Below are 25297 nucleotides of genomic sequence, written 5' to 3' on the forward strand. Positions count from 1 at the left end.
TATGGCATATGATATAAACTCTTTATAATTATCTTCGCTAATGTCGTTAAGCACACGCTCTAGATTTCGTCAGGTTCTGCGTGGAAGAATACGCTTGTCCGGCATTTTTCTGTGGAGTCTTTATGAAAATATTATTTGGCCTTTATCGTATAAATGGCCGAAAAATCAATGGGGAAGTAACACGTTTTTGCATTTTCATCAAACAAATAACATCGTGCGTCGCATAAATTCACACCTCGAACTTTATTAAACGTAATTAAGGAAGCATTGTATGCACAATATGCGTTTTAAAGGCCCGCATGGGTAGCTAAATTCGGGTTTCCTAAAAAATAAGCTAGGCCCTAGTAAGGCATAAACAAAAGCAAGCAGAGTAACCAACTTACATTTCACTTGAGCAGTGAGGTGGTTTCATCATTCGGCATCCAGATCCGACATGATTGATTATGTTATACGGTGATATCGCCTTGTATGGCTCTTCACCTGAAAAATATAAGAAATTGAGGAAATTTGCAGGTACAGTCGTTTTGTCATTGATTTCATGGTTTTGTTTTCCAGCAATAAAAATGATGGCTTTTATTCCTTGCATGGCGACTTTTCCATCGACTGATAAAGACAGAGATATAAAAAATTTGCAAATTGAATTGAAATGTTCAAAGCCACTATAAAAGCTTGTATTCAAAAGTTCACTCACACTCAGTAGCTTAGCCTGCCTGACGATTTGTCCGCTATGCTAATATTTGGTGATCATTGACTGTAAAAACAATAAATGCAGCCACTTTTATAATTTTCTGTTTATGGTATCAAACTCAAGAGGGCTAAATTCAATGGGCTAATCAGGAGTGATTGAGTCTATGGAGGGATGAATATTATTCATTAATAAGACCAGGGGTCCAGGGGGGCAATTAGATAATATTGAAAATTTTATAGCCCATTGAGGTACAATTAAGCTGATGAAATAACCTTAATGAAAAGTATATTATGCAAATATGACTCATGGTTGAAACTATATTCTTGCACTTAGTCAGCTGCCAAGCATCTTGCCCCGGAGCTTTGGCCTCTGTTTCTTTGGATTATACCTAGATATATTGTTCTGAAGACATTCAAGACCATTCAAAAAAACATTATTAATTGCATACTTTCAGTAATTCTGCTGTTCATGCAGGGTTCAAAAAAGTCTAATTGATGTCCATAAATATCAGTGCCAAAAAGTTCCAGCATTTGTTACAGGAATGTAGAAATAATGAAAATAAAAAAAACACCTGTCAGTTCGTGTCAGAATTAAAATCTTCAATTTTGTCCACAATTTTTTGACGTTTTAATATATATTTGTTCTTGCGTTGGCAATAACAGCGTCTACGACTTGTATTCATCTTAAAAAAACGCTTTATATTTCAAAAAAATGCAATTAATGATGTTTTCATGACTTTATATTTCAAAAAAACAAAACGGGAAATTTTTTTTATAAAGGCCAGGGGGGAGAACCAGTTGTTTAATAAATCCAGGGGGGAGAACACCCTTGTAACGGGCTCATAATTGAGCCCGGTCAGTGGTAACTACCATGGCCAAAAGGAACCATGTGGCGTCAGCAGAGCTTCTGCGGTTGCGCAGAAGGGCGAAGTCCGCCATGTTTTTGCGGACAGAAAGATGGCGGCGAAGTTACCGAAAAATGACGAGCCGGTCCTCCAGGAATTATTATATAGCTCAGTGGAACCGGTACTTTCCCGTAATGGACTGGCACTTTTCCGTAGTGGACCGGCACTTTCCCGTACTGGACTGGCACTTTCCCGTAATGGACTGGCACTTTTCCGTAGTGGACCGGCACTTTCCCGTAATGGACTGGCACTTTCCCGTAATGGAGCGGCACTTTTCCGTAATGGACCGGCACTTTCCCGTAATGGACTGGCATTACGAGATAAAAAAAAAATCTAAATGAATAAGGTAAAAATAAATAGTCAGGAAATTAATTGCTATTGAAATGGATAAGACGTCTCCAGAAAATTTAGGTAAACTAAACAATTCATTGTTTTGTTTTTGTTTTTATCGAATGCGTACCAGGCTACGAGTACGAATATATGCATTTCTTGTTTGTTTCAAGTAAAATACATGACTTCTTATGCCATATAATGCCATGTAAAAAGCGATATGAAAGCATTCTTACAAAGTGACTTCTGTCCACATTGGACTTGTAAAACATCCACACTTGTTCTTCCTTTGCAACTTCATGTTTGTCAAACTCATGCTCAGTTGTGTTTGTTTGTTGTTGGTTGACAGTTGATCTTCTTTTTTTTTTCTTTGAGACACTTTGCTAAGGCCATAGACAGGGAAGATAAATAAATCACACCTACTGATCTAGTTATTCACTCGCTGTTTGATCTTGTTAAAATGCTAAATCTAATATTACAGCACGGATAAAATATCTTTAGAGAATAACAATTCATAACGTGATTACGATTTTGAGTTCTCACTCAATTTCGAGTGATTACCAAAAAGCTAAGCCTATGGGATCGTTGTTAGATATAAAAAAAATATAGAAAAACCGTGAGAACAACTTCATTATTCTCATAATTCTGAGCCATATTTGATAGAAACGGTTTCTTCAAGCGGACATCATTTTACATCATCTTTTTTCTCATCCATGAGCTCAACCTCAGCTGGGTTGATCGATAAACAAAGCTTTCCATCCTTTAGTTGCTTTACATTGATGTAAGATTTCTACGGAAAAAAATACTTAAAAGGCTAAAGATGAAAAAGTGAAAAACATAGTTATTACGCGGTTAGGGTAGTCATTTAAATGTAAATTTTTGGACTAAGTCTAAGAGTTCAGCTATTTGTTTAATTACACCATGCATGTTGATAAATTGCCGAAAGATTTCTCGCGTTAAAATTATCACGCATATATTTGGGCTGCCTATGGTTGAATTGTAATATTTTTTCCCAAACGGCAATTGAAGATGAAGTCATGGATAAAAAGACAGAATCTTCGAGGTTTAGCTTATAATACCAACCTGCACACATGCATGACTGTAAAATTATGATAACCTTTACCTCATCGTTAATCATCAAATCATGAAAGACGTTGGCGGATTTCAGAGAATGTTGGTCGTTTCTTCGCATTAACCTTCCAACAGTTTGACATTATTTCGTATCTGAGTAAAGAAACCGATGCATTAAACGTTTTTACTATATGGCAAGCGTCACTTCCGAAGAAAGTAATTAGCTGAGAAGAATTTTCGGATATTCATTACTTCCAGGATTCAAGTACAATGCCAGCTGCTAATTGGCTATTGAACAAACGTTATAAATATGTACCAATGAGCAGCTAGCGTTGTACTTGAAAACTATCACGAATTTCAAGTCGATCGTATCCCGCATAAAGACAAGAAAAATTACGGCAAAACATCTTAAATTTTTTAATACTTAAGAGTATTTGAAGGAGTATTTTTTAGGGGGGAAAAGTCACCTAGTTGTCAGTAAAGTTATCCGTGCTTATATTATAATAGTTTTTACGGCTTTTGTAACGGAGTTTTGATATTTTCGGACATGTTTGTTTATAGAAGTGAGCAAGACTTTCCTACCTTAGGAAAATATATGTAGCATATTGATAATTGATTATGCATTACGTCATAGCAATGCGAAATTTAAAAAATGCAAATCGTATTCTTGGGATGCCTATGGACCGACTCTTTTCCGTAATGGCCCAGCCTTACCGGCGTCATTACGAGATTCTGAAAGAAATGCTTAAGAGAAAATTTATAGCTTTTGAAATTAATAAGATGTCTCCAGACGGTTTAGGTATACTCAACAATTAATGCACTATTTTGTTTTTGATTTTATTAAATGCGTACTAAGCTACGAATTCGTGCATTTCTTGTTTGTTTCAAATGCAAATACATGACTTATGGCTAAATATGGCATATGATATAAACTCTTTATAATTATCTTCGCTAATGTCGTTAAGCACACGCTCTAGATTTCGTCAGGTTCTGCGTGGAAGAATACGCTTGTCCGGCATTTTTCTGTGGAGTCTTTATGAAAATATTATTTGGCCTTTATCGTATAAATGGCCGAAAAATCAATGGGGAAGTAACACGTTTTTGCATTTTCATCAAACAAATAACATCGTGCGTCGCATAAATTCACACCTCGAACTTTATTAAACGTAATTAAGGAAGCATTGTATGCACAATATGCGTTTTAAAGGCCCGCATGGGTAGCTAAATTCGGGTTTCCTAAAAAATAAGCTAGGCCCTAGTAAGGCATAAACAAAAGCAAGCAGAGTAACCAACTTACATTTCACTTGAGCAGTGAGGTGGTTTCATCATTCGGCATCCAGATCCGACATGATTGATTATGTTATACGGTGATATCGCCTTGTATGGCTCTTCACCTGAAAAATATAAGAAATTGAGGAAATTTGCAGGTACAGTCGTTTTGTCATTGATTTCATGGTTTTGTTTTCCAGCAATAAAAATGATGGCTTTTATTCCTTGCATGGCGACTTTTCCATCGACTGATAAAGACAGAGATATAAAAAATTTGCAAATTGAATTGAAATGTTCAAAGCCACTAAAAGCTTGTATCAAAAGTTCACTCACACTCAGTAGCTTAGCCTGCCTGACGATTTGTCCGCTATGCTAATATTTGGTGATCATTGACTGTAAAAACAATAAATTTCTAAAGAAATTTCTGATAATTATAATAACTTGAAATTTACATAGCGGGACAAAATCGTCTGGCTGGCTACGCTACTGCTCACATTCAGTGTGAGATTGAAATTTTTTCATTACTGATTTTAAAATGAGAACATTCTGTATAAATTAGCGATAGGATCCAAGGAAAAATACTGAAAATCAAGTTCCTATATTTGAGTGGAAATACCGCTATGGAAATGAGCCGTGTGAGTGAGCTCCTAATACGGGCGTAAGTCTCGTTCAACTCTCAATAATACTTCGTACCTGGAGTGCACACCCTTCCCCAAAAGAGCGTAGCGCAATTGAATTTTATCTTTTTAAAGAATCACGACTTAAAAATAGATTTCATGCATATTTTTTCCGCATTTAATATTCTCGATATGTTTCAGTATACAAACTATTCATTAACTTCGTCTATACAATGACACATACCCAAAGTCACGATTTCATAAAGAAGGACGCCAAAACTCCATCTATAAATTCAAAAACGCTGATTATAATTGATGTTTGTCAGATGCATGACATTCTCGGTGTCTATGAGTATGATTTTGCGTCAGGATCTTTTATAATTTGAATAGTCATCATTCGCAGAAAAAGGGAGGGGCAAACTGAGCTTGAAATAAGAAATAACAGTGCAATGGCCAGTCTCTAAACTGCCCAATGAACAAAGGTACTGTGGCCACCAGTCTTAACCTGCCAATGCTGCCATATAAACAAAAGTGCAATGGCCAGACTCTAACTTGGGCCAGGCTGTTTTCGAAGGAACAAGCGTACAATGCCCAGTCTCTAACCCGTCGAAGGAAAAACGTACTATCACCAGTCTCTAACCTGCCCAATGAACAAACGTACTATACCCAACCCTAACCTGTCGAAGGAACAAACGTACTATGCCCAGTCTCTAACCTTCCAAATGAACAAACGTACTATACCAAGTCTCTAACCTGCCCAATGAACAAACGTACTATGGCCAGTCTCTAACCTGCCCAATGAACAAACGTACTATGACCAGTCTCCAACCTGCCCAAGGAACAAACGTATTATGCCCTGCCCAGTCTCTAACCTGCCCAAGGAACAATAGTGCAATGGCCAGACTCTAACTTGGGCCGGACCGTTGGTGAAGGAACAAACGTACTAAGACCGGTCTCTAACCTGGCAAAGGAGTAATTAAGCGTACTATGTCCACTCTCTACCTGGCCTAGGAACAAACCTATTATGGCCACTCGTCAACCTGTCCAAGGAGTAAACCTATAACCACTAGGCTAAAAACTTACACATCGCTGGCTGTTGTAAATATACCATGAATTAGGCTCTCCAAGGCCATCCATTTAACAGGAAGAAGATTCTAATAAAATAAAGCTAAATAAGTAATCCTTAGTATGTGCTTTTAAATGATTATATCGTAAAAAGTTGTGCTGTTTCCAAAACAAAACAAAGTTGTATTTTTTATGTCAACTCTTTTTGTGTAATGGCATGTCAGTAAAATCGACGGGGAAAAATCGTGAAGTGTTTTAACATGCATAGGTATTCATAATTGCACTGGGCCGTTTTTAAAATGGATATGGCGTCTGTTCTGAATAAAATTTAAACATTTTCAATTTTGTCAATTTTTTCTTTCATTTTTTTGTCCAGATTCTTTTGTTTCTTTGATATTTTCAGTAGAAGTTTCATCAAACATATATTATATTAAAATGATTTAAAAAGAAACCGATATTTCCTAGTCTAGCTTATGAATAATGCCTGAGATAATCAGATTCACCACTTTTGGCAAACCAATCATGCAAATGAAAACATTATTTTCCAGTAAAATTGTCCTTACTATTACACTTCATATACCTGATTGCTTCGTATATATTCCTCAGCACTTGCAATATCTCTCGCCAAACCGAAATCAGAAATTTTTGCAACGTTATCTAATTCACCCGCAAGAAGGATATTTCTGGCTGCCAAATCACGATGGACAAACTGAAATATTGCAAGAACGTTAACAGTATGCATGGATGCAATAATTATTAATAGCATTTATAAGCATATAATGTGGAAGAGTAGTTCACATGAAGACTGATACAGTGGCTGCATGTATGATACCTGTTTGTACTTGTATAGAAGCACAATTTTCGAATCTTATGGAATAGAATGGAATAGACGCTTTCGATAATTACGACACAACATTACCGTTTTGAGATGCTGGGCCTGATGCTGGGGTAACTAGGAGAGTGAGATGGGCCTTGTGTTTTACTCTCATGAGCCAGGTGCAAAGATGCAAAACATCTTCTTTAAAACATGCATGAATTTTTTTTATTTTGATTAAAAAAGGGTAAAAATAAGCTATAACACAAGAACGAGGCTGCCAGTCGTGGTAGCCTCGTTTTAGTGTTACGACTTATTTTTACATTTATTGGTCAAAGTTAAAAATTCTTTTTATGCACGTGTACAAAAACAATGTTTTGAGTAAAACTTAAAATCCATGGCATTTAAGGTGATTCTAAGGTGATTCTAAATTTAAAACGATAATGTTTGACGTAATTATAGAAAAGGTCTATTAAATGCTACTGAATGAGGATTTTAACGGTCAATTTTCAATGGAGAGTATTAGCCTCGGTTAAACTGCGAGTACAATTAGCAGAAAATTCGTGTCAAATTACTATAAGCTATAAGCCTTCATTAGCCCTCGAAAGTCGACCCCTGGTGAAATTGGAACTTTTGGCTTTTAAGTTGATGAGCAAAATCAATTTTTTTCTCAATACCCTAACAACGCAATTTTCTAATACCAAGTAAGCAGTCACGCTAGAATAACGAATCCCGCACTCACTCAATATTGATGATATTTCGTAGTAGGCTGCATCATGCATGCTAAAACAGACAACTATGGATTTTATGATCTTGTTGGACTTTATTAAACCGCCCAACGCAAACGAAATAAACTTTAATAAAGTGGAAGTCAAGTCCATACATAAACAAACGGTTTGATATATGATTGGAAATTCAACGTTTAAAAATTGAGAGTTAGTGCACTAGTAGAGTAGGCACAACTGTCATAGTACCTTTTGATTCGAAAGATGCGCCATTCCACTTGCCACATCAACAGCCATTTTCAAGAGTTGACGAGCGTTCAAAGTAGAAGTTATACGCGATTCGTGTGTATTAATAACTCTGCTTTTTCTAAGAAATTTCCGAAGATTTCCAGCAGAGCAGAATTCTGTCACCACCATTAGTTTTCCTGAAGTAAAACATTTCATATTCGCACGCGACTTCAATTAAACACACATACATGATACAAAGTGCAACAACCCTACCTACTAAAGGAAAGATATTAATGAACAAATATAGTAATATTGGTTTTCCATTTTTTTCTCACCTTCCAAAACACATCCGCCTATAAATCGTATTACATTTGGATGACGTTCTTTGTTAATTTTTTTCAAGATCTCCAACTCGGCCAAAAGATCAGATATATCAGATTCCTTCGCAGTATCTGAAACAACGTCGAAGATTTTAAAAGTTAGTTGCACGTTATATAATATTTAAGAAATAGAAAACATTTCTGCGTTTCTATTTAACAATCAGGCTTCGCCTTCGTTGACTATTCGCTCACAGACAACTTGGACTCGTTGTCTAATTGTTGTCAACAAAGGCAAGTTGTCTAATTGTTTTAGTATACACCCTGTACCTAGACATATCAATTTCGAGAAAAAAATCGATACACCGCAATTACACCGAAAAATAATTTAATTTATTCAATTTTATACGGTCGCGCGAGCGAATTTTTCCCAAACCTTCACCATCATCACACCAATGGTTGAGTAGCAAATCAGAATGTAGGATTTGTAATAGACAATAGTCGGGTGTATACTAAGCAGTTTTAGCATAGATTTTGAGGTGACTATCTATTTTTTTCCATTATTCCGATTCACCAAGATTCACTGTCTCTGAAGTGACTGTCACTGGTCAGTGACTATAGCTTTTTGTGGTTGTATTTCAACTAAGAAATTTAAAATAATTATTTTTATGAAATTATGTTGATTATTATTTGTAAACACCTCGAAATTTATACTAAAACAATTAGTTGCCTCTGGCTATGTAATCACCTCACCTTCAAAAACTAATTGTTAATTAAATAGAGACACGCGTGGGGGTTTGGAAGGAGGTTATTAGAATTCGAGTTCTCCCAAACTGTCGAGTGTGTTTCTATGACTGTATTGAAACACAAGAATTTTTTTTATCTATTTTATTTATATATATAACTGAAAAAAAAGATTTTGTACAGATATTATAATTCGATTCAATTACAAATTCTCATTACGTTACATCGCTTGTCAATTTCGGTGAGAAAAGTCTCGTGTTTCTATACAGTTATATAAATTATATAGAAACACGCTTCTCGACCAATCAGCACACGCGTATTAGAAATGTTATATTATAAAATGCAATATGAATTCATTTAAGATTATTTACCTTTCAACATTTTGACAGCAACAAGTTCAGGATTATCCTGTCCCGGAGCCGTATATGAAGCTTGTTTAACGATTCCAAATTGTCCAGCCCCGAGTGTTTTTTCCATTATGTGCAGGTGGTAAGGCGAAATTTCCCAGTCTTTCAATATGGTTACATATGAGATTTCTTCTGGATGGAGCTCTAAAGGAAAATTCGCGTTTTTTTATGTCCCAGCTAATTGGGAAATTTTACACCATGTTAGAAAGTATATATGGACAATAGACACCAAAAGTGTAGTGAATGCTATTCTTTTATAATAATTATTTTGTTACCTATGATAGGTATGTTTAAATGATTTGTTTGTCACTGGCCATGCCCAAGAATGAAAAATACTTTCCACACTTTTATCATCATATCATAGACATTTTAGCCACTTATCATGCAGATTTGCAAATTTAACTTTCCACTGTGCAGGCAGCGAGTGCCTCTATTCGAAACATTGAACAGGTTGCATTAATTGAATCAATTAATATTTTGTGGGACTTTACTTTACCATTCAACTTTGAGTGAAGTGACACAAAATTTTGACTAATTAATGGCAGAATATAGGATTCTTTATTTTGAATAAAAGAAAAATTTCCTTGCAGCTACAATTACTAACCGCTTTCTTCGTTTAACTGTTCCAGCTCAAGCAATGCATCATTTCGGGAATTTGTCGTTTTGGACCGGTTTGTGATTCAGGATTCAAATTCCTGTCAAAAAATGTACAGTGAAAAGTGATTCCAATATAATTGTCGGAGACTGTCTACACATCTATCTATTATAATATATATATATATTATAATATATATAATATATATATATATATATATATATTATATATATATATATATATATATATATTATATATATTATATTATATATATAATACTCAATACTAGTGATTCATTAACGCGATTAATTATTGCATCAATTTTGGGCGCTGATTTGCATGATTGACACATCTAGATTATTATCAATAAGATTATAGGAGTTAAAGACAAGGGAGGGACTGAGTGCGAGAGAGAGAATTGAGACCGCTGTTATCAGAGGGAGTGTTTTGTGTTATCGAGAATATATCTTTCAAAAAAACCGAATCCGCTTCGTCTACTTTAGTTGCTTATACCTTTTAGTAAGGGTCAATTTACTAAATAATATTGGCAATATTACTTTATTGTGGATTTTCGCTTTTTTCATAAAGATCTACATCTTGAGTAAACATTAGTTTTTTTTTGCAATATATATATATTTAATATATATAATATATATATATATATATAATATATATATATATATATTAATATATATATATATATATTTATCAATGAACAGATATTTATCATTAACAGACATATTGATATTCCTGCAGTCTATCTGCAACTTAAGACAAGACGTAAGGACTCTATCAATAATCACATTAATGTAACTAATAATAACTTAAATCCACCCGCATCTGATACACAACAATCTAATCATTCCACAGCGACCATCCCTGACAACGAAATGCAGTCAACCATGACAACGCATCCCTCAACTACCACTCATATCAGATCAACTTCAAAACAACCAATCAGACGCTCTCAACGTATACAGAGTCTTAAAGAACAGCGCGAAACTTAAATATATAAAGCTATACACATGTAAATAATTTAGATATTCTGAAGAAGACTCGAAGTACCGAGTCGAATAAATATATATATATATATACGAAAACTTTTGGTTTTACCTTTATTGAATTCTCTCTGCGTCTATTTCGAATTTTCTTTACTATAAATAAAAGGGAAAACGAAGCCAAGCAAATAAACACAGATCCTGCTACGCCCCCTGCAATGGCATAGTCTGGTTGTGAATTTACAGCTTTTGTTAACACCAGCGCCGTTGAGACCTTTTGACCACCCACGGCATTGTCCGTCGAAACACCTCGTGGATTCTCTGCACTCATGGTCGGAACACGCTCTCGTTCATCGATTGTTACGTTGTTAAGACAGACAGCTTCACCAACACCATTCTTATCAACAGCTTGCACTTTGAAATTGTATAATCCAGGTTTTTCTAAAAAATGAAAGAACTGAATAGATGACTAGAAGATTTATCAGATATATTACTAGAAGATGACTGGTCATAAATGGATTTATTAGATAGAATAGAATTTCTCCTTGAACTTTTCTCACTGTTTTCTCACTAGAAGTCATAAATGGAAACGTTTTTTCCTTTCCATATAATATGAAAGCAGTACCGAATTGTGCGTAAATAAATGTAAATCAAATTCACAAATTAAAACGTACACTGACACAGAGTTCTATAATAGACCTAATGCATAATGACTTAACAAGCCGTGACACCTGCAGGGGATTCTGGTCTTAGTAATCACGGCGGGAAATTTTGAAGTTTGAATTTTTTCCCGTTACTACTACCTTACTAAAACCAGAAAAACCAGATGCGCCACGGCTTGGTACGTCATTATGCATAAGGTCTTTTGTGTGCCTATAAACAATACAATGCGTATAAATTCGATTTACAAAGAAACAGCTAGTATTGTTTGACTTAATATTTTGTGAAATTAATTCAAAAGCGTTTTGCATGTGAGTAATTGGTAAATGATTGGTAAATAAATTATTTACAATAATAAAATTATTCTCCCATGTTTGTAAATAGTATGCAAGTATCTAACAATGCAGTTTTCTTAAATATAAGAAGTTTATAATATGTTAGCTTCCGGGAGACTAAATAAATTTCAAATTCGAAATTTAAACTACACTTTGGTTGTGGAAAAAAGCCATTGTGATACAGTTACATTTTATTGATATGTGAAAACGACGACGATCATCGCACGCTGTCTCCGATGCAACTTTGATTCGGTTTGTGTAAAATACATTGATGTGCAATGGATTGATTTGAATATTTGTTTCAATATTTTAAAACTTGTTGTATAACTTCTGTTGTAATTTCAGCTATATTAAATCATATAGTGCATACTCACCAAAATCACGTAAAAAAGGACTCGACACAACCTGTTTTTGGACTGATAGGCTACTCCGATTTGTCCCCCAGGATACGAGATAATGCTGGACAATATTATCCGAAGCAATTTCTGGCTTGAGCCACGAAAGTGTTAAACTTCTTCCATTAACCACGACTGTCAAATTTCTAGGTTTACTTGGTCCTAAAAATATATGTAAGACTATAAAGTCTGTAAATTGTGGTGATCATGCAATTTTTCCAAATTTTCCTGCTATTTTCTTTGAAGAAAGGCAGAATTCAAAATATACAACTACGTAGCTATAGAGTGTATCAGCATGGGAAACAGAAATATTTCAAACTCAACTTTAAAAGGGTAATTTGACATGTCTATAACCCTTGTCAAATGAATGGTCAAATGAATAGGAATAAATTAATAATTGCCACAAATAAAAATATTATTTATTATTTCGGTACTAAAATTTTTGAAGTAGCGTTAACAGGCTATATACGGCTGAAGTGTTCAACAAAATTTTCCGGTACCGGGCAGAAAATAAATAATATTGAAAGGACTCCGTGGGAAATGCTAAGAAACTAGCCGCGCTTCTTGTAAAACTTAGCTTTCAAATTTGGAGACAAAAACAGAAAAATTCGAAAACAAAATATTCCCCGCGAACGCCACAACCAGTCAACATTATATTAATTATCATTCACTATCATGTTTTCTGACATGTTAGGATCTCTACAAGCTCTTCCGCCCTGCATTTTACTTGAAAGTTTATAAAGAATGAAGTCTCACCAAGGGAAGGTTGGGGACAGAAAGCGTACACAATTCTGTCGACCAACAGAATTAAATCATGAAATGTAGATGAGAGCGTTTGACCGGCTGTTGATATATTTGTCAAGAATGGCACAGTTCTAACTTTTTGTTGACTGTTACCAGCAGCAATCCCAACAATGATTATGCCTTTGTCTCTCAGTTTCTTTGCTTCAGCTATGGCGATGTCGTGCGGTTGTTCAACTTTTCCCCTCCTTCGCGTTGGTGGTCCATCAGTGAGCAGAATTATGACATCATCTTTATCTTGTCGATGATTTAGTGAATTATTTCTCTTGAATATCTGTAAAATAATGAATCTATGTATATTTAGAGCCCCTATATATATATATATATAATATAAATATATATATATATAATATATATAATATAATATATATAATATATATAATATATATATATATATAGCTATAATATACATATATATATATTATATAATATATATATATAATACGACACTATTATACATGCTTTTTTGTTATATAGAAAAGGAAAGCAGGTCACAAATTGATAGTTACTGATTTGGCCGCTTTTTTTAAAGATAATATATTATTTGGATGCTTTTATCGTCGCAAACCAGTAACGTAAGACTAAAAACATACTTGATTTTAGGATGACTCGATAAAGTTAATATATTAAATAATGCTGATAATTTGAGATATTTCCAGTGCTATAAAATAATAGCATAATTTTTTTTTCTGAAAAAAAAATGTTATTATTTTTTTTAATATCATATAACTCCTTGTATTCGTCTGTGCATGTATGAATTATATTCAGTGAATAACTGATTCGATTTAAAACCATGAACAATTTGACTTACCTCATTTGCTTTTAGTAAAGCTACATCCGTTCTTTTTTCATGATAACCTATCAAATAGTGATATTGGAGCATCGCAATTCTGTTTTCCACATCCGCTTTATTCAGACTTTTCATTGATAATTGTACTTGAGTATTTTTCTCATCACTAAACGTGATGATTGAAATATGGCTTCCTTCTGGTGAGACATTCAGTTCAAGATTGTTGACAAGTACACGAAGAAAGGATATACAGAGTTGAGAGTTTCTAAATCCAATCGAAGATGAAGTATCAACAATAATCAAAACATCTTTAATGCATTTGCCTACAAAATTAGTAAAAGCAAAATAATTATCCAAAAGAGAGTGCACAAGTACCACGAAATACCAAATTATACTTAATTTGTTTGGAAAGAATAGAATAAAATTATTGCAGTTATGAAAGATTGTTGCATTTAAAAGTGTGCACCAGTTCACACGGGTGATTATTCTTCTCATTTCAGTGTAGTAAGTCAGATTTAACAGGAAATTGATTATATAAGTCTTTAGCTAACGCGCGTATTTTGCCAAGCACAAAAAATCCGCGAGTTTCTGAAACCCTCTTTTATTTTCGCTCGCTGAAAGAATTAATGTCAAAGTAATTAAAAGAAAAAAACAATGAAAAAATGGTGTGAGAACTTACTTGGAGTAGATTTAGTTTTCCTTAGTTTTATAGTTTTGGATCGTTTTGTTATCTGCTTATTACAGCAAATATCCAGAGCTACGCAGATGAAACTAAACTTAGGAATACCGGTGGATAAATAGTTGTCTAATGTTGCTATCCAAAAGGACCAAACTTTCTTAAATGTTGTGTAATTCAATTGTCGCACTGTACCATCATCATCAGTTCGTTCCCAGTACATCTCTTGGATATCACCAGATGCATTACAGGTCAAAGTTAGTGGTCCTGGATGTGAATAATACCTCGGCCCAGTTATAGGAGCAGAAAACTTAATATTTTTTACTGTTGCTGGATTGCATTCTGAAATGGAAAATGAGAAAAGTTTAGAGGAACTTGGGCAAGCGAAAGATAGTTCGTATTCTAGTTCTCCCATGTAAGTTCGTTACCCTATGTAATCATAAGTACGGTATTTATTGGCCAGCCAGCAAAGAACTCTCTATATTTTAATTGTCAGGTCTTTCTTTTCCCTTTTTAAATCTATCTAACATATTGTAAATATAGCATACATATTTAGTTTTATTCACAACCTTATCATGTTTCGCTCTGCTTGGTTTACCGGCCTTCCGCCTATATATATGCGTTGTAAAGTATTGTATTTCATTCTGTCTGAAGATGACTTTGTAATAAAGTCGAAAATTTACAGTCTTAATCTGTGTCTTGTTTGAATTATATTTTGATTCTCAAGATGTCTTGTTTATTCGGAATTTGCTTTTTACTGTATTTATTGGGGTTACTAATGATCTAATGATTTCGGTTCTACACCGATTGTCGTTATACAGGGTGTATCAGAAAAAACTAGAAGATTTTAAAATGTTCAGAAAACTATCATTTTATCAAGATATCTCAAAAATATATTTAGGTCTAAGTATTTTAGCATCTTCTGGCTTATCTAACAGTAGATAACCCCCCCCATATAGCTAGCAAAGGGTGCCGACACAATAGGTTCACGTGAACAAAAATCACGATTCACGTGGACAAAGACCATGCGTTTGCACGTGGGCATGGGTCTTGGATCATGTGAACAAAGAAGTCATGATTCATGTGGACAATGACCATGAGGTACATGTGAACAGGGATCATAGATCATGTGGGATGGAGATTTTCCATCACGTGAATAGGAATCAATCATTGAACATGTGTACAGTAGGATGCATTTAGAGTGTAAATGAGATCATTTACAATTAATTTAATATGTTATAAAATTTATAAGATAATTCACAAATTTCTTCTGCTTTTGCCTCGTTCACGGAGATCTACCCCAGCCAAGAAGCATTTAATAATCTTAATATAGTAGCTATAAACTTTTTTTTTTAAAAAACCCCGACTATTCTTACATGGAATATTTCGGTTTACAAACACAAAAAATATAGTCCAAGAAATACTCCAAACATTTTGCTAAATTACTTCCTTTCTGCCGAGTATACGTCCATCAATTGCAAGTATGGCAGCGCGAATATTAGTTCAAATTCTGTTTTGTGGATTTGCGGTTCCTTAGCACATCATATGCTTCGCCAACTGCTTGCCAAAGCTTAGTTTTTTTCTTCTCTGCTTTTGCCTCATTTACGCAGATCCATCAACCAACCGATCTGGGCTCCTTTTGCTGATTTTTTCAATTTTAACTTCCTCTGTATGAACTTTATTATAATGTTAGCCATAATCTCATCTCTGGCTAAAGTTTTCACTATTGTTAAATCAGCACCGTACATTTGTTTAAATGAATGAGTCATTTTAGAATGAGTACATTGGTGCTTAAGAAATGTAAATGAAGAGATTTCGCTCGGTTGCACACATCAAGTCAGATCCTGTTTACACTGTACCCGATTCGCATGGTCACGACATCAGTTTAAGTTGTTTTACCGTATATTTGTCTCCCAGAATTTTTGTCAGATCATGCTAAAGTAACCATACTACCAAACGTTTGGAGGTGAAACTCCCGTTGACATGATTAATTTTGATGTCGTGACCATGCGAATCGGGACTAAGAGGCTACTTTTGGGATGTAAATTAGGCGCTTGAAAAATTAAATGCGTGGGAAGAGCACGTTGTGGATGTAAATGAGGCCGGCTAGCAAATGATATGCATGGAGAAAGCACGTTGTGGATGTAAATGAGGGGCGTGCGAAATTAGACAAACGTGGGTATGCTAAAGAGGAATGTGAGACCACATGAACAGAGTGTGCAAGTGGTGTGATTAACACGTCGTCTACGCAAATGAATAATCCTTGAAAGTAATATGGGTTACAATTTTGTGGAATGAGCCGATGAGCACATGCGTATAACTGCTCATAATTGCTCGTAACTGCTCATGAGAACATGCTCAACCGCTCGTAGACATTTTTAATACCAAACTATTAAGTAGTATTAATATCAGATTTGGGTAGATTTTGAAGGCAAAATGGGTTGCAATTTGGTGCAATGAGCGTATGAGCATGTGCTCATAACTGCTCATAACTGCTCATAACTGCTCGTGGACACATCCTCATAGCTGCTCATAGCCGCTCATAGCTGCTCATAGCTGCTCATAGCTGCTCATAGCCGCTCATAGCTGCTCATAGCTGCTCATAGCTGCTCATAGCTGCTCATAGCTGCTCATAGCTGCTCATAATTTATTAGTTGCTCATAGCTGCTCATAGCCGCTCATAGCTGCTCATAGCTGCTCATAGCTGCTCATAATTTATTAGTTGCTCATAGCTGCTCATAGCTGCTCATAGCTGCTCATAATTTATTAGTTGCTCATAGCTGCTCATAGCCGCTCATAGCTGCTCATAGCTGCTCATAGCTGCTCATAGCTGCTCATAATTTATTAGTTGCTCATAGCTGCTCATAGCTGCTCATAGCTGCTCATAATTTATTAGTTGCTCATAGCTGCTCATATTAGTTGCTCATAGCTGCTCATAGCTGCTCATAATTTATTAGTTGCTCATAGCTGCTCATAGCTGCTCATAGCTGCTCATGAGTTAATCGGCTTCTGTGCTCATAAAATCCAGTTACTGCTCAATAACAAACCATTTTTACACAATCAGTCCTAAGGGAATGAGCTGCCAGTTTTGCGGGAAGCACTTTAGACGCGGTTACAATCTGCGCAGACACGAACGGGAATATTGTCCACTAAAACAGCAAGAAAGAGGCATGTCTCGAAGAGACTCGGACAGTCAAGAAAGGGATTTGCAGGACGATGTCTCGACCACTTCATCTGTAAAGTCTGAAAGTTCGATGACGACTGACTCAGAAACTGAAGAAAAAATGGATCCATGGATACCTCTAATAGAAGAAGCAAAGCAAAAAAGTAATACAGATTTTGAAGAAATGAAAGAAAGCCTTAATAAACACTGGCCTGGATGAGCAATCTGCTAAGGAGAAAGCTTACTCGAATATTATGCCTATACTCCAGAAAGAATTGGAAAATATTTATTTGGAACGCCTTCTGTGGATGAGACAACTAAAGAAAGATCCAGTACATAAGAAAATAATGCACACAAAAGATGCGTTTGTTGAAAATGACGATTTTGATCCAGAAGAGGCAATAGAAGCTGCTGTTGATAAGAGAAAGTTTCTTATTAAAAGGCTTTTAAACAATCACCAGGTTCAGGATGAAGAAGAAAATACAGATAGCGATGATGATAATTAGAAATAATGATTTTCTAAACCATTCTTATTAAGAAACCATGAAAAACGAACAAAAAGAGATAAAAAACGATTTAGAAGAAATTATTATACCAGAAAAATAAATGTTAAAATCGTTATTCCAATGATTGTCTTTGTTATTTCGTTCAACCAGTATGAGCAGCTATGAGCAACTAATAAATTATGAGCAGCTATGAGCAGCTATGAGCAGCTATGAGCAACTAATAAATTATGAGCAGCTATGAGCAGCTATGAGCAGCTATGAGCAGCTATGAGCGGCTATGAGCAGCTATGAGCAACTAATAAATTATGAGCAGCTATGAGCAGCTATGAGCAGCTATGAGCAACTAATAAATTATGAGCAGCTATGAGCAGCTATGAGCAGCTATGAGCGGCTATGAGCAGCTATGAGCAACTAATAATTTATGAGCAGCTATGAGCAGCTATGAGCAGCTATGAGCAGCTATGAGCAACTAATAAATTATGAGCAGCTATGAGCAGCTATGAGCAGCTATGAGCAGCTATGAGCGGCTATGAGCAGCTATGAGCAACTAATAAATTATGAGCAGCTATGAGCAGCTATGAGCAGCTATGAGCAACTAATAAATTATGAGCAGCTATGAGCAGCTATGAGCAGCTATGAGCGGCTATGAGCAGCTATGAGCAACTAATAAATTATGAGCAGCTATGAGCAGCTATGAGCAGCTATGAGCAGCTATGAGCAGCTATGAGCAGCTATGAGCGGCTATGAGCAGCTATGAGCAGCTATGAGCAGCTATGAGCGGCTATGAGCAGCTATGAGGATGTGTCCACGAGCAGTTATGAGCAGTTATGAGCAGTTATGAGCACATGCTCATACGCTCATTGCACCAAATTGCAACCCATTTTGCCTTCAAAATCTACCCAAATCTGATATTAATACTACTTAATAGTTTGGTATTAAAAATGTCTACGAGCGGTTGAGCATGTTCTCATGAGCAGTTACGAGCAATTATGAGCAGTTATACGCATGTGCTCATCGGCTCATTCCACAAAATTGTAACCCATATTACTTTCAAGGATTATTCATTTGCGTAGACGACGTGTTAATCACACCACTTGCACACTCTGTTCATGTGGTCTCACATTCCTCTTTAGCATACCCACGTTTGTCTAATTTCGCACGCCCCTCATTTACATCCACAACGTGCTTTCTCCATGCATATCATTTGCTAGCCGGCCTCATTTACATCCACAACGTGCTCTTCCCACGCATTTAATTTTTCAAGCGCCTAATTTACATCCCAAAAGTAGCCTCTTAGTCCCGATTCGCATGGTCACGACATCAAAATTAATCATGTCAACGGGAGTTTCACCTCCAAACGTTTAGTAGTATGGTTACTTTAGCATGATCTGACAAAAATTCTGGGAGACAAATATACGGTAAAACAACTTAAACTGATGTCGTGACCATGCGAATCGGGTACAGTGTAAACAGGATCTGACTTGATGTGTGCAACCGAGCGAAATCTCTTCATTTACATTTCTTAAGCACCAATGTACTCATTCTAAAATGACTCATTCATTTAAACAAATGTACGGTGCTGATTTAACAATAGTGAAAACTTTAGCCAGAGATGAGATTATGGCTAACATTATAATAAAGTTCATACAGAGGAAGTTAAAATTGAAAAAATCAGCAAAAGGAGCCCAGATCGGTTGGTTGATGGATCTGCGTAAATGAGGCAAAAGCAGAGAAGAAAAAAACTAAGCTTTGGCAAGCAGTTGGCGAAGCATATGATGTGCTAAGGAACCGCAAATCCACAAAACAGAATTTGAACTAATATTCGCGCTGCCATACTTGCAATTGATGGACGTATACTCGGCAGAAAGGAAGTAATTTAGCAAAATGTTTGGAGTATTTCTTGGACTATATTTTTTGTGTTTGTAAACCGAAATATTCCATGTAAGAATAGTCGGGGTTTTTTAAAAAAAAAAGTTTATAGCTACTATATTAAGATTATTAAATGCTTCTTGGCTGGGGTAGATCTCCGTGAACGAGGCAAAAGCAGAAGAAATTTGTGAATTATCTTATAAATTTTATAACATATTAAATTAATTGTAAATGATCTCATTTACACTCTAAATGCATCCTACTGTACACATGTTCAATGATTGATTCCTATTCACGTGATGGAAAATCTCCATCCCACATGATCTATGATCCCTGTTCACATGTACCTCATGGTCATTGTCCACATGAATCATGACTTCTTTGTTCACATGATCCAAGACCCATGCCCACGTGCAAACGCATGGTCTTTGTCCACGTGAATCGTGATTTTTGTTCACGTGAACCTATTGTGTCGGCACCCTTTGCTAGCTATATGGGGGGGGTTATCTACTTCTAACAGTAAAAACTAGCAGAAAAATTAACTTCGAAAAGCGGGAGAACGGTTTGTAAAAGCCTCATTTTTAACCGCTTGTGCAAAGAAAATGAGACGTTGAAAATCCAAGTTCAGTTAAAGAGGTGAAAGTTTGGAATCTTTTGTGCAATGTATCGCAATTTCAAAAAATTTGATAAACATTAGGTCCGCCGCGAAACGTTTCAAAATTGGATTTTTTCCCCCCGTTTACTCCGCTCTCTCGTAACTTTTTACACGCAAGAATGATTACATGCATGAGTGATAGTTGGAATGACGTACTTAAACATAACTAACAATGAATACTCTTGTTTTATTGTTTTCATTTAACAAAGAGTGCTGGTAATTACGTCATTCCAACTATCACTCATGCATGTAATCATTCTTGCGTGTAAAAAGTTACGAGAGAGCGGAGTAACCGGGGGGAAAAAATCCAATTTTTAAACGTTTCGCGGCGGACCTAATGTTTATCAAATTTTTTGAAATTGCGATACATTGCCGCACAAAAGATTCAAAACTTTCACCTCTTTAACTGAACTTGGATTTTCAACGTCTCATTTTCTTTGCACAAGCGGTTAAAAATGAGGCTTTTACAAACCGTTCTCTCGCTTTTCGAGGTTAATTTTTTTGCTAGTTTTTACTTTTAGATAAGCCAGAAGATGCTAAAATACTTAGACGTAAATATATTTTTGAGATATCTTGATAAAGTGATAGTTTTCTGAACATTTTAAAATCTTCTAGTTTTTTCTGATACACGTACCCTGTAGTTCGAGATTCCATGGACTCGATCCCCTAAGATCAATAAGCACATGCAGGGACACACAAGACATGCACGACTATAGCTAGGGAAAGTTTTCGCAGCCAATTAACTTGGATGGAAAGGCTGAAATCCTTCGTCACAGAAAATGGTTCCCCGCCACGTAAAGAGAGAAAGTGTTGCATGCTGATCCAAATAAAATAAGTTTCTCCAACTTTTGCAAGCTCATATTGTCAACGGAAAACTTACATGAAACGAAAAGCTGGTAAACGAAAGTGGGTAAACGAAAAGCTTTTAATTTTTGATGCGAAGACCTAAAATAGTGAGCCCACTGTACTGGGAAAAAAATTGCTTAATATGACCAAAGTGGTTGAGCTCTTTCACATTCAACACATCGGCGGTAGACAACCGTGCTGTGTATAATGCATGTAACAATACAATGACACCAACCGCTCATTACTTGATTTTGAAAAAAAAATGTTATATCATTAAACATACCTGGTCGTGTCTCACAGACTCCATTAACAGTCCTCAAGATCAAAGTGACAACGAGAAACAGAAACCAAATATTAGAATACTGCATATGGTTCCTAAGAAAATAGCAAAAATATGAAAAAGTGTCAATCAAATGAGAGAAGAAAAAACAGCTTTGCAGCAAATGTGTTAACTGACAACAAGACTCTGGGTGAAAAGACCCTGGGTACGAGGTTGAACAGACAACTGTCTAAATTATAAAGAGACGAAAGAGAGTGGGATTTACTTTGCGGTCAGCCCGACAACGCGCTCAGCTTGGTCAACCATAAAACTACACCAAGTTATACAAAGGGTATAAAAAACTATTTCCATGCACGTAAGACGTTGCCGCCATTCTTCAGTCGGTTTTCATCATTCATGGAACCATTCTCAAATTAATATTCTTTACATGCATTAACCACGTTAATATGCATGTTCATGATATTAAAAGTTTTGCGAATTTTTAGGACACTGATAAAGCCCAGCCTCTACTCGCATATACTCAGTGCGGCCGATCTCATTTTTTGTACCGGTTCGTATGACGTTGGAACTGTTGTCTGCCTTCAAGGCGGCCGTCAACGCGCAAGCTGTACGTGCGATTTCGCGCACGAACACGTGTAAGTGGAAGCCTTAAAGCGATTCTGCTCATTGAAAATCTGCCCATGCGACCGTGACGGGCCTGAAAAAGAAAGCGCGGTATCGCGAAGTGAACATAATGGATAATCGACATCAAAGGGCTGCAACTGAAGCGTTTTTTGTACGTACGTACAAGCCGGTAAAATTGAAAATCACTTAGGAGGCTCTTATGAAATCAACGATTGAATAAATTCATAGGGTAGGTTTCTGTGGATGATTTGCTTCTCTTGATCATGATGTTTTCTGGCATAAAATTAATTATAGCTACAAGAAATTAGGTCTTAAACTTTATACCTTGTACGTCCGTGCACGTACGTACAAAAAACGCGACAGTGCAAAAAACAGCATTTTTATATTTGTTCATTTCGTCGCGCTAGCTGGCAGCTTTTAAAGTGCAATGTTCAAGCATGATTATACAATTTAATATCCGGAACGTAATTTCCTAATAAAGGGAGCCCTAATCAAAATTAATGAATATTTTCAATATTCAGTTAAAGGTTAAAATTATTTTTTAGGTTAGGTTGACTTCATAAAACACAAAAAAATACCACAAATTTAATGAATGCACATAAAAACTATAAATTCTGCAAGCTACTTTAGAATTTTAATACATCAACAACTCCTTATAAGGATATCCTACTCGGAAAACAGCCAATGAATGGCAAATATTGTTACCATAGCAATAGATATAGCTAACGCCAAATCGATTTAAAAAACAACGTATTGACAGGCAAAAAAAGGCGTAAAAAGTCAGAACTAACAAGTTTTTCGGGTATGTTTTTTATTCTTAATAGTCTTTTAGCCTTTTTGAATCAGGTTTCACACATTCTAGCCGTATGTGGCTTTGGTTTGTCGTTTCGTGTTTAAACCGGGCCGGATGCAAATTTCCGGCCGGCTGTGAAACGCTTCTCAGCCAATCAGATTGCTTCATTTACACAGCAAAATATAATATGATGTTCATTGTGCGACCACTTTGTGGTTCTATTATTATTCATTACTCTCATTGAATCTCTATCCTTTCTACAATTTGAACCCGTTTTCCGCGTTTCCGATTCGAGGAGCTTGTCGAGGGGTCGAAATCAAATTTTAGCCAAACAAGACGCCTACTCAGGCGTTTATAATGCAGTTGGGAAGAATGTTGCCTCTAAAGCAAAGCTCTCATAAGCATAGTTCTTAGTTTAAGAAAGGAAATCATCTGCGTTGGCCATTGAATAAAGAAAAAACAAATCAAGATATTTACGCTCTACTACTAAAATGCATAATCTATATTTCCTAAGATCGCTCTGAATGTTTCAATCACATCTACCACAGAATAGCAATAATTACTGTTTTAAATTGTTGGATACAAGCATAAAAAAACATAGCATACGAGGAGATACAGTTCCGCCGTATTTGTTGTGTGAAACTTCAAACTTCAAAGGTTCCGACGTCAGATTATCCACAAATGCACCTACATGCATCTATTTATCAAGGAGCAGCGTGGCAGCGTCTTCAAACAACTCAGTTAGCATCAATTAAATGTGGTATAACAACTGCTTGAATAGACAAAACACTTCTCGACGTTTTGACCTGAGGACCTTCGTCAGGAGAGTGGAGCTAATTCTCCTGACGAAGGCCCTCAGGTCAAAACGTCGAGAAGTGTTTCGTCTATTTAGGCAGTAGTTATACCACATTTGATGCTAAGTTGTTTGAAGACGCTGCCACGCTGCTCCTCAGTTATATTGGAACTTATCTACATCTCATCGCAGCGACCATGGTTTCTCTTAAGGTATTCATAAGTAATATTCGTAAAGAAATGTTTAGTCATATTACTTTCTATTCTCCGTTCATTCACAAGCTTTCCCTAGAATATTTTGACCTCATTTTGTCTAAAACTCGTTTTGCGAGTCACTTATCTTTTCTTAATCGTTATCTTCGTTCTAAAGTCCACTCTCCTGACGAAGGCCCTCAGGTCGAAACGTCGAGAAGTGTTTTGACTATTTAGGCAGTTGTTATACCACATTTGACACTAAGTTATTTATCAAGGAGCGCGTTTGTTACATCGAAGACAGGCATTTTAAGACTCCGCTGCTACGCAGACGTAAAAATACATGGAGGGTGAATTGTGCTAAAATGTACATACATCAATATACATGAAGTAAATTTTGTGAATTGAAAGTCTAAATAAATTTGAAAAATGCACGAGTTTTAATATCAGGCCTGACAAGTTCCGCAATTCATTTTGATATCGGGTTTTTTCCGTTTGCATACATTTAATTAAGGACTTCCGACAGCACCTTCCAAAGGCATATGGTTCATAACGCTCTAAACAATTATATAGCTTGCGACGTTGTTTGTGCGCGTGGTGAACTTTGGCTTTATGGAAGCTACAAAAGTATTAAAGTACAGATTATAATCATTGCATTACCGGCATTCAAAATACGATAAATTTTTGAAAGAAAGCTTTTTGATGATGAAGCGTTTATGACGTGAAATTAATGAATATTATTATGAACGTTAATGAAATAATTGCATGCACTGAATAGCCATATTGCCTTTAATGTCTGCATAACGCTAAGATGAAATCATGAAGCGTACGTAATAGCATTCAATTCGGCTAAAATTATATAACCCCATTACAAGCCTACTATTCTAGGATTATTTCTGTGTAACACATTCTGCGCTACCTCTAAGGGGCTGTTTACATGAGCCCGGTTACCCGAGATTCAACGAAGCGTAAGATGATTTCAGGGTATTGAAATGAGCAGATAACATGATCCTTGCATTCGCATAATCTGCACAACAATAGCATGTGCTTGTTTGGAGTCATAAAGACTTATTTCAATACCTCAAAGTCCTCCCACGCTTCGTTGAATCTCGGGTAAAGGGGCTCATGTAATCACCCCCTAAAAAGTT

At 35.9% G+C, this 25297-nt stretch overlaps 2 protein-coding genes and 1 long non-coding RNA gene across 3 annotated transcripts in view; all 3 read right to left on the reverse strand.

Annotated features, from left to right (window-relative positions):
• The window catches only part of LOC114534347 (tyrosine-protein kinase receptor Tie-1-like), a 106956-nt gene that overhangs the window by 80423 nt on the left and 1236 nt on the right, over window positions 1-25297 (reverse strand). The window lies entirely within an intron of this gene.
• On the reverse strand, window positions 1690-3062 carry LOC114534354. Its single transcript, XR_003688122.1, has 3 exons — window positions 3046-3062; window positions 2159-2712; window positions 1690-1925 (listed from the first exon to the last, which is right to left on the reverse strand). It is a non-coding gene; the product is annotated as an uncharacterized LOC114534354 (long non-coding RNA).
• On the reverse strand, window positions 9238-14515 carry LOC114534351. The gene is made up of 7 exons (XM_028555790.1): window positions 14433-14515; window positions 13775-14018; window positions 12919-13237; window positions 12142-12324; window positions 10888-11213; window positions 9784-9874; window positions 9238-9323 (listed from the first exon to the last, which is right to left on the reverse strand). Exons 2-6 carry the CDS (start codon window positions 13886-13888, stop codon window positions 9860-9862), a joined length of 957 nt encoding a protein of 318 aa, XP_028411591.1. The 5' UTR covers window positions 13889-14018; window positions 14433-14515; the 3' UTR covers window positions 9238-9323; window positions 9784-9859.

The sequence above is a fragment of the Dendronephthya gigantea genome, unplaced genomic scaffold (assembly GCF_004324835.1).
Source record: "Dendronephthya gigantea isolate DGI-Jeju-01 unplaced genomic scaffold, DenGig_1.0 000099F, whole genome shotgun sequence".
Classification (NCBI taxonomy): domain Eukaryota; kingdom Metazoa; phylum Cnidaria; class Anthozoa; order Malacalcyonacea; family Nephtheidae; genus Dendronephthya; species Dendronephthya gigantea.

Coding starts and splice junctions, on each gene's coding strand:
- LOC114534351 (XM_028555790.1), bottom strand. CDS start 13,888: ATGAAAAGTCTGAATAAAGCGGATGTGGAAAACAGAATTGCGATGCTC. Junction 13,238..13,774: donor CTTTACTAAAAGCAAATGAG/GTAAGTCAAATT, acceptor ATTATTTTACAG/ATATTCAAGAGAAATAATTC. Junction 12,325..12,918: donor CTGTCCCCAACCTTCCCTTG/GTGAGACTTCAT, acceptor ATATATTTTTAG/GACCAAGTAAACCTAGAAAT.